This window comes from Oncorhynchus gorbuscha, linkage group LG05 (assembly GCF_021184085.1).
Source record: "Oncorhynchus gorbuscha isolate QuinsamMale2020 ecotype Even-year linkage group LG05, OgorEven_v1.0, whole genome shotgun sequence".
NCBI lineage: Eukaryota > Metazoa > Chordata > Actinopteri > Salmoniformes > Salmonidae > Oncorhynchus > Oncorhynchus gorbuscha.
In genome coordinates, this window is record NC_060177.1 from 58400402 (window position 1) to 58418040 (window position 17639).

Genomic DNA, 17639 nt, shown 5'->3' on the forward strand with positions numbered 1-17639 from the left:
CCGTTTGTCCTTTGGGTAAGGGTACTGCACAAACTAAACCAAACAAAACACTTGGAGGAGGAGCAAAGATGGTCAAACTACAATAGCATCTTAAGAAAGCAAACGTGCAAGGGGTTTCCGCCAGTGTCTTCCCACAAACGCTTAATTAAGAGCTAGAATTACTTTGGAACTCAAATCTTTTTTCCCCTCAAAGAGTTGCATATATCCATATTAGTCACATTTACAATAGACCATGGGGTTTGATGAAATGTGATGGACAAGATGAACATGTGTATCTGTTATGACTATTTTGGAGTTATGCCCTCTGGTGGTCTACTCTATGTATATGGACTACCATCCTAATGCATATAAACTACCAAGGATGACAAAAGCAAACACTCTTTCAGTAGTGGTTGAAGCTTGCACAGCAGGCCTACTGTGAGCATTGGGGATTGTATTAGCTATTCATTGTTATAGGAAGTAAGTACTAAGTAAGTAGTAGTAGTAAGTACAGTGGTTGAAAAAGTATCCAAATGTCATACTTGAGTTTAAACTATTAAAGTAAAGTCACCCAGAAGAAATTTTACTAAAATTCAAAAAGTATGTATACTTAAGTATAAATAATTTCAAATGACTTATATTAAAACCAGACTGCACAATTGTCTTGATTTTTGAGATTCACAGACAGCCAGGGGCACACTCCTACACTCAGACATAATTAACAAACAAAACATTGGTGCTTAGTGAGTCCGCCAGATAAGAGTCCGTAGGGATGACTAGGGATGTTCTCTTGATCAGTGTGTGAATTGGACCATTTTCTGTCCTGCTAAGCATTTCGAAATGTAACAAGAACTTTTGGGTGTCAGGGAAAATGTATGGAGTAAAAAGTACTTTATTTTTATTAGGAATGTTGTGAAGCAAAAGTTAAAGTTGTCAAACATAGAAATAGTAAAATACAGATACCCCCAAAAGCTCCTTATGTAGTACTTTAAAGTATTTTTTACTTAAGTACTTTATACCACTGAGTAAGTAAGTAAGTAATTAGTAAGTAAGTAAGTAATTAGTAAGTAAGTAAGTAATTAGTAAGTAAGTAGGTAAGTAAGTAAGTAAGTAAGTAAGTAGTAAGTAAGTAAGTAAGTAAGTAGTAATAATAAGGTAGTAGGAGACGGTATTGAATAATAATTGTGAGAAACCAATAAAACAATGCAGCCCTTTCAGTATTTGTGCTTAGTCTTATTGATGCTCAGAGCTGGGAGATGCAAGACAAGGCCTACAGCATAGATGGAGCACCTCAATACATTAACACCATTCCTTGGCCTTGACTTATTACTGAAATTTAACAACCCTTTCCGTTAGTTCTTTTTTGAGAAGTCAGCTTTGTGTTCAACAACAATAGAAACATGCCCTCACAAGGTCATCCTCAAATGAAACCTTGCACACACTTAAACATATCACTATATTTTGGTTTGATAATCCATTATAGCAGTCAAAGTAATTTCATGCAGTATCAACTTGGTATGCGTCAAAAGGGCCTATATAGTCCATTGTTGTGGTACATCTCTCTTCAGAATATTATTCCGCTTTCACTTCAGTCCAAAAATTCTCTGTCCTCCACATTTTAACATGTCAGAAATCTTCAGAAACCGCATTTATAAATGTTTGTTTGGCAAAACATTCAGTAATGAGAAAGACAGGAGCAACCCAGTTGTCTCGTACAGAGTAGTGTACTATAATAAACGTTTGAGGTGGATCTGTCAATATGGACTCTCTGGACAGTACAGCCACTTTAACATGTACAGTACAGATATTACTGTTACCGCCTGGCAAACCTCCTGGGGCTGTCCTTGACCAAAACTCTCCTCTCAAAATTTGGAGACAGATCTAAAAGTCCTCAATCTCTTTTGCCTCCAAAGTGTTATAGACGCAAAAACAAAACTTTAAACAAATTCTCATTTGTTTTCCCTCAATTTCATTTCCTGGCCCTGAGAATCAGGGTTATATCGCTCAATGTTTGATATGAGCATTTATTAAAATGTTGTTTCCATTTATGAGCATGCTCTAGTGAAGGGAATCAGATTGAAGTGATTAACTGGACAACCAGATGTTCAAATGTTGGTGTCTGCCAGAAGCCCATTCAAGGTTACAACAGCCTGGTAGCTGTTCATTAGGTAAGATTGTAGCATTTATAGCTTTGTGTCCATTATAAATCTCTGACACCAGACAGGTAATTTGAGGAGACAAGAACAAAATATATATGTTTAAAATATATGTATATTTATAAGGCCAAACATATCTTAAACAATATTTAAAAAAATATTTGAATCCATTTTCAATCGTTATTTCCTTATAAACTCAACAGACATGTCATTTGTTCCTGTTTGTAAAAGGGGTGTATAATGGTGGCAGAGAAGTCAGACGCAGGAGAGAAAAAACAGTGTTTCCAAACGGCACAGTTTCATAACAAAAACCCCACCAGAAAACAGGACAATCAAAGAATGGGTGCATAACCTGCCGCACACCAGGACAGACGTGCACAAGCTCTTACAACAAACAATCACTGACAAGGACATGAGGGGGAACAGAGGGTTAAATACACAACATGTAATTGATGGGATTGGAACAAGGTGTGATGGAAGACAGGACAAAACCAAAGGAAAATGAAGAGGATCATCGATGGCTAGAAGGTCGGTGACTTCGACCGCCGAACGCCGCCCGAACAAGGAGAGGGACCGACTGTTGGGCAATCTGGCATTGGTACATTGATTGAATTTTTAAAAACTTTTTACTTGTTAAACTTTTACATTCATTATATACCCATTGATTCTTGAAGAATAGCATATACAGTAAGAACTCAAAATATAAGCTTGCTCTACTCCATTGTTTGTAAGCAACATAGCCCCAAAACATGGTTAAAATTATTCATTTTAATATCATGGATGATCAGTCAATGCATGCATTGCTCTGTCTATGAATTTGACAGTGGTTACATTTCTCCAGGCCCAACTGTGTTATTGTTCAAACTGCAGATTTCTCCTTTAACAACCCGAAGATCATTATGGAGATTCAAGCGTCTTTCAGCCTTGACAGTTCAGGCCTATCAGTGTCCTCTTGGATTTATTGGCCTGTGTCCTTTCTGCCACGCTCCTGAAGCGTGGTTTCTCCAGGTGTGGTCATCTCCCCCTCTCTCTCTTGTCTCCCCCCTCTCCACATCTCCCCCCTCTCCTTGGGGGAGCCCTATCATGTTGTTCCCCTTGACCCTGGCTCACTCCAGCCCCGCAGCCTTACGATAACAATCCCACCATTCCTCACCCTCCGCCAACTGACACACGTTCAGAGGGATCTAACCTTGTTCCCTCACATTTCTCTGATGCCACCATTTCCCTACAGTCCATGCTACATGCTACCGAAATGCTCTCTCTTTCTATCTCTCTCTCTCTCGATCTCTCTTTCTCTCTCCCGCTCTCTCTCTCTCTTTCTATGGCTTTATCCACCCTCTCTAAGGATTTTTCCTACCTCACTTTCTCCATCCCCCTCTCTCTCTCTCTCTCTTCACTTGTATCTCTCTCATTTTGGTGAGGGGGTCAGGCCTAGCCTTGACATGTCTCCAAGAGTAACGTAAATGGGCTCAACCTAAAGCACAGGCAGGTGTCACGGGGCTAGTTCAATTAAACACTGACACCACCACTGCTACCAACAAAGTCACATTAGAGTAAAAGCATACATCGTCAAGGCATTGAGCGAACAAAATGAACACATGATGGTGCAGTTGGAGGAATGCGTGAATCCCAAAGGCTTGTTATGACGAAACCCCTTGGCAGGACAAGTAAAGATGTCATTTCCTCTAGATTGTCTTCACATCTTAATCAAAGCAGCAATCCTCCCCTAAAGTCTGTGGTACTGTGCTCTTATATCTCAGCTCCAACTCAGTGTTTATCAAACCTCTGGCTCTTATCAAAGAGATAGGATATTGGACTTTTAGTTCTGATAAGAGAACCTGGCTCAGAGGGTGGCATTTCTAAAGGGCAGCTCCCGCTATGGTGGGCCAACTAAAACCTAACGCTGCAGGGGCCTGCAATTAAGATCTCTCAACCCTGTCCTGACTGGGAGCTGCACAACACATACTATAACCATGTTTGGTTCTGAACATTTTGGTCTTGACAATGTTATTGATTTTGTGACTTTTATAGTGTCATCATAACGCATTGAATTGCGTATACTGCATTTCTCACGGTATTGCCCGTGTCTCTATTGTGAGTGGTAGATAGTAAATAGTGGTATTGATAGGTTTTGCTATTATGTCAGGTGTACACCATCTAACACAATCCATGCACAGGATACATTTTCCCCTTCATACCCTTTGTTATCCCTGCATGATACATCTCCATTGAAAGGGACTCCACACCTCCAGCCTTGAGTGGGCCTGAGAGTGGAGGTCAGTCAGTGAAGGAGGGGATCCTGTCAGGGGAGAGAAGAGGGGCTGCTGTTAGTACAGCCTGTCAAAATCCCCTCGCCTCGCTCAGCCTTGAGCAGATAAGTAGGCCCCCCTCTGGCAATGGACCACTCCTGGGCCGGATCACAGACATGATGCAAGCAGCAGCTCCACTGATCAATCTCCAGATAACCTAAACAGGACAATGTTACTGTCGATTGTGTGTTTGGCCTCGATCTCCTCCTCCTCTTTGACTATATTTAGGACGACATTGACATCCATTGCTTTACATTTCCATATGCATTGCAGTTCCATTCAGATTTAGCATTCAGGTTCTACCAAAGGTGCAGTATACTGTGGTCCTGCGTTTTAGTTCCACCCTAAATGTAGATGATCATAATTCATGTTGTCTAGATACAGATCTTTCTCCCTCGAATGCAGGAACGGTTTGTTTTTGTGTGTATGTGTGAATGATAGGCTTTCTCAGTCTGCAAAACAAATTAGGCCGGATGGGTCATGGACACACAGATTAGGCCCATCCAAAATCTGCTGACGGGCTTCAAATGACAGAGAAAGAGTGTGTCCCTTAAACCCTAGATGTGCATGTCTTGGTAAGCTTACAGTTTTTCTCAATTACTAAAACACTAAAACCCATTGGCTGAACAAAGTTCTCAGTTGCCTGGACTCATTTAGCTAATTATGCAGTCTGTTGTCAATACCTTAAACCATTTCACATGGTGAAACACAATTTGCAGATCTCACTTAGACTTTTCAGCAAAATTCTAAACACATTCTCATTCTCAAAACACATCCTGCACTCTAATGCACATGTCACCCATACTGGTAAACACAAGTGGCAACAATCAAATACAAATAGAGAAGACATGTCATTGATTGAACACAACCACTCAAAATTGATTTAACCTGTTTCAAATGATGCGACACAACCAATATAAGCCAGTTCAGAGAGCAAACAAAACAAAAAAAGAACAAAAAACTAAATTGCAAAGAGCAAAGCAGAGTAGTAATTTCTGATACATTTTGAGCTACTATGATAGAACATGTTTTCGTTCATCAAAAGACAATGACGGAAAAATATTTTTTTAGATAAAAAAATGTACTTCTCCCTGAGAATTGTATGTTTTGAACAATGTGTTTTCTATTTTTCTGTGTATTACTTTGAACACAGGTAAAACTGTTTTGAGGCGAATGTTTCATTTTGCAAGAGGAGTCAGAGGTTATGTAAATAGTGCTTGAAGATGAGGTTTTGTGTTTAATGTTTTCAGGAAATGGAGCAAGGTTTCAGAAATGGTGTTTTAGCGATTGAGAAAAACTGTAATACTATCCGATAGAATGATCAGATCGCAACGGTTCTTTTTTTGTACAGCAAATAAGCACCACACAAAAGGGAAGCATAGAGACTCTTCACACCGGTCACTACCTGTTAAATAATAATAGACACGACAACAATTGCACAGTTGCATAACGTTCACATTTATTTGGTTTCAAGTCCTAACATATTCTAAACATGCGTTTAACACATATGGATCACATTTGTCACAGGTAGTTCAAGTAAGAAAAGCAGAGGAGAGAAGTTTAACAAAAGATTTAAAGGGATACTTCGGGATTTTGGCAATGAAACCCTTAATCTACTTCCCCAGAGTCAGATGAACTTGTGGATACCATTTTATATCTCTGTGTGCAGTTTGAAGGAAGTTGCTAACTAGCGTCAGCGCAACTTCTAACTAGCATTAGTCAGTTGTACAACTGAATGCCTTCACCTGAAATGTGTCTTCCGCATTTAACCCAACCCCTCTGAATCAGCGCAATGACTGGACATCTATGGTAACAGCTAGCATGCTAGTTGTTGCCATTGAGTTCCATTCATTGAGCTAACGGTACTTAGCATTGGCACGCGAAACTACCTCTAACTTCCCTCGTACTGGATGCAGAGACATAAAATTGGTATCCATGAGTTCATCTGACTCTGGGGATCCCTTAAAGTATCCCTCTAAGGAGAAAACAAACAAAAATGGCAGATACAAATGTCATGCATTTCATCTGCGTATCCAGTGGTGCAGATTCAATGGAAATACTTTAAGACGTTGTTCCCTGAGATATGTTGTGATTTGATCTGCTCTAGTTGCCCCATTGTGGGCTCCTTAATAAGGAGCTTCAACGAATGAATTGTAATAACACTGAATAAGCTTGTAATAACAATGTATAAGCTTGTAATAACACTGTTATGACAGAAAACCATTCATTGTTGCGATGAGTGAAGAAAAGCATGTTAACAGGAAATGGCAAAAGGGCCAAAGTTACATTCTAATGAATAATGACTCACAAGCAGCATTGTAAATATCAAACATGATACTGATCATTTAACCCTATTAAAGTCTTTACACTTTGCCTTTACATTGTTTGGTACACCCCATCTTGACAACTATATAGATATAGTGAAGGAACACAATACATTGTTTGGTACACCCCATCTTGACAACTATATAGATATAGTGAAGGAACACAATACATTGTTTGGTACACCCCATCTTGACAACTATATAGATATAGTGAAGGAACACAATACATTGTTTGGTACACCCCATCTTGACAACTATATAGATATAGTGAAGGAACACAATACATTGTTTGGAATACCATACTGGGTTATATGTTGCTGTATGAACTGTACAAAGAAACACTGATTCACCAGTAAAATGGGAAGTATTGATAAAACGACCGCAGAAAAGTGAACAAATGACATGTGATTACATACAGTATGCCGAGATTCCCACAGAAAGGTATGGTAATCAGGTGTGTTAATGATTGGTAGTGTACGGTCATGACGTGGTAGATAAGTCATCAGTCTGATCCGTTTTCATTGATCACTTGGTGTGACGTTGTAAACTGCATGATCGATCGCAGAAAAAAAGTTGTAAATGTAAACTGGCACGGTGGTCAAACTGACTCCCATCCACCCCAGGGCGAGGCTGCAGTTTGTCCTCAGGTACCACGGAAAAACATATGAGGAAACGTATACATGCAAAATAGGTAACAGTGAGGTAACTGGATGAAATAAGAGACACAAAATAACAGAACATTGGTGCAATGAAACCAATAAATATGATTTTGTTTTTAAACATTACCTGTGTGAGAGTAAGCAACGTGATGACACACAAAAAGAGGTAGTTTCAGTATAGAAATTGCAAATTACATATCCATTATCTGTAAAAACACATTCCAGAAAATAGTGAGAATGGTAACGAGTTTGTATTACATGTGTTTCAAAACATGAGAGGTGTTGGCCGCAAGGTAGCAATGTGACGTTTGATTTTACAAGAGACTGCAACGAAGAACCTGCCACTTAGAGTCCCTATATTCATGTATGATGGCCAGAGTGACACTGTATGGCAGCAGCAGCAGCACTGGGCTAGGACCTCAAACACAAGTACCCTAAAAATGTCTGATCCCTGAGTTTAGGAGTGTCATATGCACTGAGCCCCCCAGACCAGTGGCTGGCTACTCTCCACCGTGACTTCTGGCACACCTCAATGTTCTCTGCTTTGTTCACAGATGGTCAACTGAAAGAAAAGTAGGAAGCCACGGTGTGCGACTCCGTTCTAATATCGTAGTTGAAAACTCCACACCTCAGGCCCAAATGACACTGGGGAATACAGTGAAGGCTTTGCATGGGAAAGATCATGCATAATATTTACCAGTTTCACAGGTGCCTGTCTTCTGCCGAGGTAATTCACTGTCTGCAGATATCATTTTACTCATCAACTCTGTAACATGTCTTTGGTAATAGTAAAGAGTGACCAATCCATAAACAATTTTGAATTGTAATATCAATACCATAAACACTATATTCTTTTTGGAACTTAAATTACAGCAGAGAGTTGATAGAATCACATCCAACATCCATCAGAGAGAATTGTAATGTCAATGTAAACAAACGCCGTATAGCCTCAAAACATGGTTAAAACTAGAATTCGTGTCATGGATGGTCAGTCCTTGCATCCATAGCTCTGTCTATGAGTTTGAGAGTGGTTACATTTCTCCAGGCCCACATCCCTCAAGCTTTTTACCAAAACAGAGGCGGGGTGTCCGCTTTGTTATTGTTCTAATTAAGGATTCTAGTTTTAACAATAACGTTGAAAATGTATAAAAACAAAAGATGGAAAGGTGGCTACTTTAAAACTACTGAAACAAAGAACACACACCATTGGAGAAAGTATTCAACGGGTGGTCCAGGGCATAAGATAGTACAGTGTTAAAGGAACATTCCACCCAGAGATGCATCATATGGGGAGGATTTCTATATTTTAAAAGTTACATATCTTGAAAATTGATCGCTGACCAGCAAAACATTTTTTGGCACTATGTCAACAATGGACAAATGAAACAAATAACAAAACATTGATTTTTTTTTGGGGGGGGGGGTGGAGTACTCCTTTAAGGCAGGTAGGTAGTAGTGTTAAGGCTGAGCAAGACAAACGAGGCTGGACTTACAGTAGTGATGAAGGGAGAGAGTAAGCCTACCTGGTAGTTGAGGTTATTTTGAGCATGCTCAGTTTGGAAAGGGGACATCTCTGGCATTTCGGCCCTGTCTCAGGCCACCTTCAGCCAAATCATCTCAACACTGAACTGGGAGCACTGGTTCACCAGTTGTTTAAAATCTGTTCAAAAACAATCTGTTCCAAAACATGCCCTTTAAAACCAACACATTCACTTTCATAAAAACAGGAAAATGTTTGAAAAAGAAAACACCTTCTAAGAAGAACCTACAATGTCCTGAATCCTACGACTACGAATCCTACAAGTACATCAGCATTGTGATCACTGAATAACTCCTGAATGCAATACACAACACTCACTTTACCCTGTTTAAATACAGGTCCACAAGGACCTGAGAGAGAGGAGCATGCAGGGTGGGGACTTTGCCAAGTTCATGGTCAAAGAATGTGTCCTGCCTCACCACAGCACGCATAAAAGAGAGTCATTTTAAGGACTGCATTGCCCCAAATGTTCAAACAACGGTTACTAGGAAACAGATCAAACTTGAATGATCAAAAAAGACTCTTCAAATGGGAAGAATTATCATCTCATACTTAGAAAATAAAGAACCTATTTCTCCGTATGTGTCTTTTTTTTTTAAACAATGTGCATATCTGTCTTACATGATGTGCAAGCCGGAAGTAACCTCTAGTCCTTCCAGATTAATAGACAAGCCCCTAATGTCTCCTCCGTCTCTCCTCTTTTACAGCCTAAAAAGTAGTCACCTGAGCATTCCGAACCCGAACCCAACACTGTCTAAAGATGTAGTAGTAAAAATGAGCAGGCCAGCATTTCCTTCTAGCCTAACTGTGCGGACCGGACCACCAACCCAATGAGCATGTGCAGAGGCTAAGGATTGGGCAAGGGAGTACCAGTGGAGGGCTAAAAGTTGTATGTCTGGAGCAACAGATGGGTGCTACAGGGACTAGGAGGGAAGACAGTGGGGCCTTTGTCTGTGGTGTCTCATCGTTAGGGGTTAGGATGGGAACCAGCTGCACTGTGTGTCTGTCTGTCAGCAGAAGGTCTCCCCTCCAGCTCCGACGCACATTGATTAATTTCCTATTCGGGTCCTTCATTGATAAGAAATCATTACATTGAGCTATCGGCTCATTGCCCATCTATGGGTTCTGCTTGAAAAAGCTTTGCATAACACTTTGGTCAACAACAACAAAAATCAATACAGCTAACAGCAAACGTGCCCTACCCCTGCAATTTCATTTGTTCCGCAGTCAATGATTGTAGAAAATACCCGTATGCTCGTTTTCTACGAAGATCCCACAATCCAGCTAAGTGTCACCTCGCCAAAAGTCTAGGAATGTTCAAAACAGACCAGCCCATCCCTTACAGGAAGTCTGTCTGTGGGTTCTGTAAGAGATAGTGTGTGTAACACAGTATAGAAAAATATGACAAGAAGGGAGACAATACACCTGTAGTGAACATTCATTTGTTGATTGCAGGGGTGAACGCTTTAAAAAAAATCTTTGGTTCAACGTACAGCAATGCCTTTGGTCAATTTCGTGGTAAAGGCCTACTTATCAATCTATGATTCAGGAGTTTAAAGCATTTACAGGGATTGGATTTAGACTGGGCAACTCTTCATTTCAAAACGGTGAGAAAAAGGTACCTGAAAATAGAAACGACATCTTCCTGAGGTAGTCTCAAAACACTTGTCAACTCATTTATATCCGGCCCCATCCGAATAAAATAAATGTTTAAAATCAAGTTCTAACAATGGCAACACCCACACATTGAGCAATCGGATACACACTTGTAAACTCCAAAGACCAATGCATCAATGTGCATTTAGTTTGTACAGAAGCATGTGCACAGCATAAATCAGCATACATTCAGCTCTGTCATGTAATAAATATATAGAGAAAAAAAAAGCTTTATAAAACTAGCTGCTTGTCACATTCATAGGAAGGAGGACCAGTCCCTTGCCCTGCCCCCAAGGCTAGCTCTGAGTAAAGGGGCGGTCCTAGAGCCAGCAGGGCAGGGCTTAGTTCCCAGGGGAGGTACCCGTAGAAGTCAGACAGGGGGAACTTCCTGTCCTGTAGCTGATTAGGCTGGATTTGCAGGAGTGCAAGACTGCTTTGAACAAAAGGGGGAGCTGTTCCAGGGGAACATTCACCAGCTTGCCTGGAAAGAAACATGTTTCACAGGGTGTGAGTACAGAGCAATTACCCTATCGCCTACCTTGTTATGGACCTTTATATTAGCATTTCGTAATACAACTCCCACCATGCCAATCCCTGATAGATGCCCCAACTTACCTGCCATGAAACGGATCTCTGGCAGACACATCATGATCTCGGGGAAGCGTTTGGGCTGGTGAGGGTACTTGTACTCAGTGTAGTCCTGACACACGTACCAGTAGCGCTTGTTTAGCTGCTCCAACTGGGAGACGTTGGTCAGACCACGGATATCTGCACAACAGACAGGGACACATCGAGGAGAGGACCTTAGCTACTATTCATGTATGTGTGACGTTTGCGTTCTTTTTATTCAATAAAGCATCTGAGCAGCAGAGCAGTTCAGAAAATCCCTGAAGGATCAGTGCTGTGTCTGACTGTGTGTGTGTGTGTGTGTGTGTGTGTGTGTGTGTGTGTGTGTGTGTGTGTGTGTGTGTGTGTGTGTGTGTGTGTGTGTGTGTGTGTGTGTGTGTGTGTGTGTGTGTGTGTGTGTGTGTGTGTGTGTGTGTGTGTGTGTGTGTGTGTGTGTGTGTGTGTGTGTGTGTTACCTTGGTTCAAGAAGTTGATGGCTTTCATGCAGGCGTACTCCTCGTTGCTGACCTTCAACTGGTGGAACTTGCGGAACAGATAGATCAGCCTCTCCATCACCTCCATGCCATTCTCACTGAACCTGGAGAGGAAGCATACAAAAACATGGTGAGATTGTGAAATGTGATACGCACGCCCGCTCCCGCTCCCTCGCCAACAACCCACAAAATCAACAAGACTACCAGCTCTTGTACACACAGCTACGGAAGTGGAAAATCACAAAGAAATAACAAAGTTAAGGGAGAGTAGATTTATGATAGTTGATTCAATCGTGACCGTAATAAGATGATGAGCAGGAGGGGTGGGGGGAGGCTGATCCACTACAAGTGATTAAGGACATTCATCTCGCTGACTAAACATTTCCTTTAGCTTTAAGGAAGCAGCATGTACTTAAACACGGCAAACTGAACAACTGTACTCATCAATCTCTATACCCGTCTCTGTAGCTCCCCTTAAATCTTGATCTCTTTAGTACATGTGCCTGCACACCGCTTAGCACTGGCTTAGTAAATCAGACACCTTCTCCTTGAATGTGCAAACTGCAGGCAAATGGGCCTTTGCAACACAACCCAGTCGTAAATCCAATAGAAAATGAGGAAGAAGTGTGCCAAAAGGGCTGATAATTCTGGTCTGATTTACACACAGCCAAAAGCCCCCACAGTATTATGGCCAATCTGGGACAGAGGGACAGACCTGTATTTCATAATGGCCCAGACAGTGCTAGCCACAGTCCTGAGGAGTCATCCACCTCACAGGACAGTTCACTGGCACACTTCCAAAACCAATATACCCCGATGTAATGGTCAAAATATCACAGCCTTTAGAGATGGTGAACTCACAGAGTGGAATGGTGGTCTCTGTAGGAGACTGTTGTTGCAGAAGGAAACACAACTCAAATGTTGACATCATCCCTTCTCTTAAGAGCCGTAATTCAGCCACCACACCTCCCAAAAATACTACAATAACATTAGTCCAGGTAAGCAAACACTATTGCCTTCTAACATCTGATGCCTGAATACCAACACAATTTTATTTAAAAAAAATTAAATGACGGCCTATACCGGCCAAACCCGGAAGACACTGGGCCAACTGTGCGCCAACCTATGGGACTCCCAATCATGGCCGGTTGTGATACAGCCTGGAATCGAACCAGGGTGTCTGTAGTGACGCCTCAAGCACTGAAATGCAGTGTCTTAGACCGCTGCGCCACTCGGCAGAAGAGGAGGGTGTCCCAGCTAAATGGTCTTTTTCCATACAATGATTCCAAAATAAACCTATGAACACAACCTAGTATCATTGTTTAAACCTGACAGTGTTCCCACTGTCAGGCAATACTCACCCCTGCATCTCGTCCTCAGAGGGCGTGTACTTGGCGGTGACGTCGGCCAGGTCTCCAAAGATCTGCGCACTGTAGATGGTGAGGCAGGAGAGCAGGATGAGCTCCTGCCAGGTGGAGCTGAGCAGACAGGTGTAGTCCTCGATGGACAGCTCGCAGAAGAACGGCAGTTTCTTGATCCACGAGATCTGACGAAACAGCAGCTCGTCAGCCAGACGACACAGCAGCGCAAACAACTCCACCTGAGTCACCTTGTACCTGACACACATAACAGGGGAGACAGAGAGACGCGGATGTGAACATCGACAGGCTTCATAACAGCAAAGTGTTCATGTTATTGTATTGGGCCAGGAGTTGTAGCTGACCTGGTCACATGGTTGAACAATTCATATTGTAAAACACATTTCCAGATAGATGTCTGCTGGAATTGTTATGTCAAAAAAACATGCCACGGTTTGAGTGCTCAGCAGATATTTCCGGTTAAGCAGGCATACTCACCCATCCTCTATCAGCATGGGGGTGGTCAGTGGGGCCAGGTCCTCTGCAGCCACTAGCTGCAGCACCAGGGGTGTGACTGGGGGTAGAGGCTGCGGGGCTGTGGGGCCAGCAGGCCTGACTGGGCATGGTAGCTGAAGAGGTGAGGTAGAAGCTGGTAGGGGGTGTTCATGGGGGTGTTCATGTACTGGTCCCTGAGAGCCGCCGTGTAGCCGCCATTCATCTCTACAGAGCGACTGGACAGAGAAAACACAATGGTCAAACACGCTCACACCTCAGACATGATGGGAAACACAGTAGAACTGTCACTGCCGCGAGATAATTTACTCACAGTAGTCGTTCAACTACATACTGTACTTACACTAAATGCCAGAAATTGTTAAGTGTGCTCATGTTGTTGAGATTTGATAAATAACTATTTCTGTGCATTTCTAACATAATCAGAGTACATGGCTGATATAGATATGTGGATGTTGACACAGAGAGAGATTCAAATAGATACCACCACACTACATAGACTATATTTGGCCTTGCTGCTTGTTGATAGACACTATGCATGTCTCCATAGCCAGAACAGCAGACACTGGTACGAATTCATTCTACAGATATCACTGCTAAGTCTGAATAGATTGCATTCAGGCATTCTTCTAGTGGCAAACACCTTACTAACTTGGCAATGAGATGTCAGAGGCAGTTCATTATTTCGTAAATGGACAAACTGCTGACAATGGCTACGATGCTCCCTAATGTATAGGAGTTGCTAACTCACTTGGATGACAGAGTGGATGCGGGTGATGGCTGGTTGCCCTCGGAGGCGCCGTTGCTCGGGGAACTGTGGTCACTACTGTCACCATTGTTGCTCCAGGTGTGCTCCGGGAGACTGGCTTCCTCCTTAAACTCCTGTCCTGACATGATCCGCTCAATCTCCTCATCTGTGATCTGTGACACAGAGACAGAGAGACAGAGAGACAGAGAGACAGAGAGACAGAGAGACAGAGAGACAGAGAGACAGAGAGAGAGAGAGAGAGAGAGAGAGAGAGAGAGAGAGAGAGAGAGAGAGAGAGAGAGAGAGAGAGAGAGAGAGAGAGAGAGAGAGAGAGCAGAAAGAGAGAGAGAGCAGAAAGAGAAGAGAGAGAGAGGATAGAGAGAAAGATGAACGAGAGAGCAGAAAGAGAAGAGAGAGAGAGAGAGAGAGACAGACAGAGAGAAAGAGACAGAAGAAAGAGAGAGCAGAAAGAGAAGAGAGAGAGAGAGAGAGAGAGAGAGAGAGAGAGAGAGAGAGAGAGAGAGAGAGAGAGAGAGAGAGAGAGAGAGAGAGAGAATATGTTAAGAGTCATGGCATTGGCAAGCGCATTAACTATTATAATTCACTCCCCTGGGTACTTCAAGTCTTTAGCTGTTAATACTACAGCATTGTTTTCAAGCATCTGAATGGATTAACATAGCACTGTTATCCAGGGTATAATTATCCTAGGACAACTTGTTCCACAGAGGCACAAGGCCACACCATGCACATGCGCACGCACCCACACATACAGGGTTCGTTCCAGTTCAAAAAAACACAAGAAAGAGGATTTCAACACCCACCATCTCAAATTGTTCTGAAATAGTTTTTGTTGATAGAAACAGATAAGTATTCCTGCAACATTATAATGTTGACATATAACTTGATCTCTAAAATATTAAGCTTATTGATTGCACCCAAATTGGCCATTTTAATATATAGGATTCATTTATAGTACCTAACATCTGATTTGGACCAAACGTTTTTCTAACAATGAGTTAGACATGAGGAATCCAAAGAAACTGTCAAAGCCCCCCAAACCCCAAACCAACAATGAGTATATAGTATCAGTTCCCTATGTTTGACAAGTAGTATGGAGCCCTGGCTTGGAGTATTGTTTCTTCATCCTATGTAATGTATGAATTTGTGAATTTGTTGATGTTTTCTTTCCCCTGTTCAGAAAAATGTGTAATTCTTTGAAGTGTTTATGTCCCATCCTGCTTACAGGGTAAGAAGCAATATTGCATTTGTAATTTAGGTGAACTATCACTTTAATAATGGTGGTTGGGGGGAATATATTTTTAAAAAGATCACCTATTAGCAGGAACAGCACAATCTAGTGGTCAGAACTTGTTAATTGGGATGTACAGTAGGATAGGACACAAACCCAATAACTTCAATGACTAATTTCTCTGAACAGGAGAACATTTTTTAGTTTGCCAAATTCATTGAGAATACATTACAAAGGATGAAGAAACAATACTCAGAGCCTCAGCTCCATAATATTTCTCAAACATAGGGAAACGATACTATATACTTATTTTTGGAGTGGGATTGATGTGGGGTGTGGGGGAGGGGGCTTTGTGGGGGGCTTTTGACCGCTTCTTTGGATTCCTCATATCTTACTCATGGTTACAAAAAAGTTTGGTCCAAATCGGATGTTAGGTACAATAATTATTGAATATTATATGAATCCTATAAATTAAAATATCCAATTTGTGTGCCAGCTTAATTTCTAAGAGATCAAATTGTATTTCAACAAAATAATGCTTCCGGAAGGCTTATCTTATCTGTTTCTAACTACAGACACGATTTCAGAACAATCTGAGAGGGTGGGTGTCATGGCTTGCTGAAATGACATGGAATGACCCACATCTAGCTATGCCAAAATGATATTTGAAAAGCATGGCTAATCCTTCATCTATTGTTAATGACACATTTGTTTATTGTTTTTCTTTTGTGTGTGTTTTTTTACCCCCTAATTTTCGATCTTCTCTCATCACTTCAACTCGGGAGGCGTTAATGACATAGATTGAATTGAACACTGTAAATAATGGCTGGTGCTGCAAGCAATTAGGGATGCTAATTTGCCCAATTACCTTGTTTAAAGCCAGCTAATGAAATCACTGTCAAGGATGGGTTCAATTTCATTTACAATAATCACAGTTCAGGGCAATGGGTTAGAAATTAGCAGTATTTTACATAATAATACTTAGTAAGTAAAATTCAGGACAGTTCGGCAATATCAAAGTCACTGTGGGAAACTAGCTGTAATTAGCGGTGGTAGAGTGCATAGTGAATATTTACCTGTACAGGCCCAATGCTTTTGTTTCTCCCTCCTGGCATGCCATCTTCCCTGATTGCTGGAAAACACACAGAACAGCCATAAGCACCACAATAAGAGAAACAATCTGTATGGTTTAAAAAAATACTATGTTTGGGTTTCAAGACATAAAAAACACTAAAGTACAGAACAATTCCTAGAGGAGTAGTGATAGCAACACTGGTACTATGGCTCCACCTGGTGGCTGCTATGATTGTGCCACAGCAGATCATCAGGAAAGAGTACAGCAAAATGTGAATCTACATAGTCAATCCAGCAGAGAGCACTAGCTACATAACAACAGAACTGGGCCTAGCTGCGAGCTGACAAGAGGGTGGGGTCATCACTAGTTAACACTGCCACAACGTTGTCGCACCCCCCCCCCTAAGAATTTATACCATTTATCGTCTTATAATCACATGTTAAACCTTAGCATTAACCCTAACCACACAGATAATCGTATGCCTAACCTTAAATGACATTGTTTTGGTTTTCCAGATTTTTTTACGATATATAGCCAATTTTGACTTTGTGGCTGTGCTATCTAGTGGAAACCCCCATGGAGCTTATCCAATGAAATCTGTGATTCTAGAACAATCTACTATGGTTCTAGTACAGTACATTCCGCTCAGAATTCTAGGCCTCTGCATACGTGGCTCTTGTCTGCTCGTCACTCTTGCCTCTTTGGTCTCGTCTTACCTTTGCGGTTCATTCCCATCTGTAGACACTTGAGCAGGCGGCAGTATTGGCAGCGGTTGCGCTGCTTGCGCGACATCTCACAGTTCTTGTCGCGGCTGCAGCGGTACACGCGCTTGTTGCAGATGCTGCGCTTGAAGAAGCCCTTGCAGCCCTCGCAGGAGATGATGCCATAGTGCAGGCCTGTGGCGCGGTCTCCACAGATGAGGCAAACACGTGGGTCAGCTGCAACATCTGACAGAAGAGACAGAATGACTTGT

The 17639-nt window shown here is 41.8% G+C and overlaps 1 protein-coding gene across 1 annotated transcript in view; it reads right to left on the bottom strand.

Annotated features, from left to right (window-relative positions):
• Positions 1–5881: 5881 nt before the first annotated feature.
• LOC124036154 (nuclear receptor subfamily 6 group A member 1-A-like) overlaps positions 5882–17639 on the bottom strand; it is a 28270-nt gene continuing 16512 nt past the window's right edge. Inside the window, 9 exon segments of the mRNA XM_046350351.1 lie at positions 5882–11104; positions 11239–11391; positions 11706–11827; positions 13085–13339; positions 13580–13649; positions 13652–13812; positions 14346–14515; positions 16668–16723; positions 17383–17613. Of these exon segments, the coding sequence (XP_046206307.1) occupies positions 10965–11104; positions 11239–11391; positions 11706–11827; positions 13085–13339; positions 13580–13649; positions 13652–13812; positions 14346–14515; positions 16668–16723; positions 17383–17613 (1358 nt within the window). The 3' untranslated portion in view covers positions 5882–10964.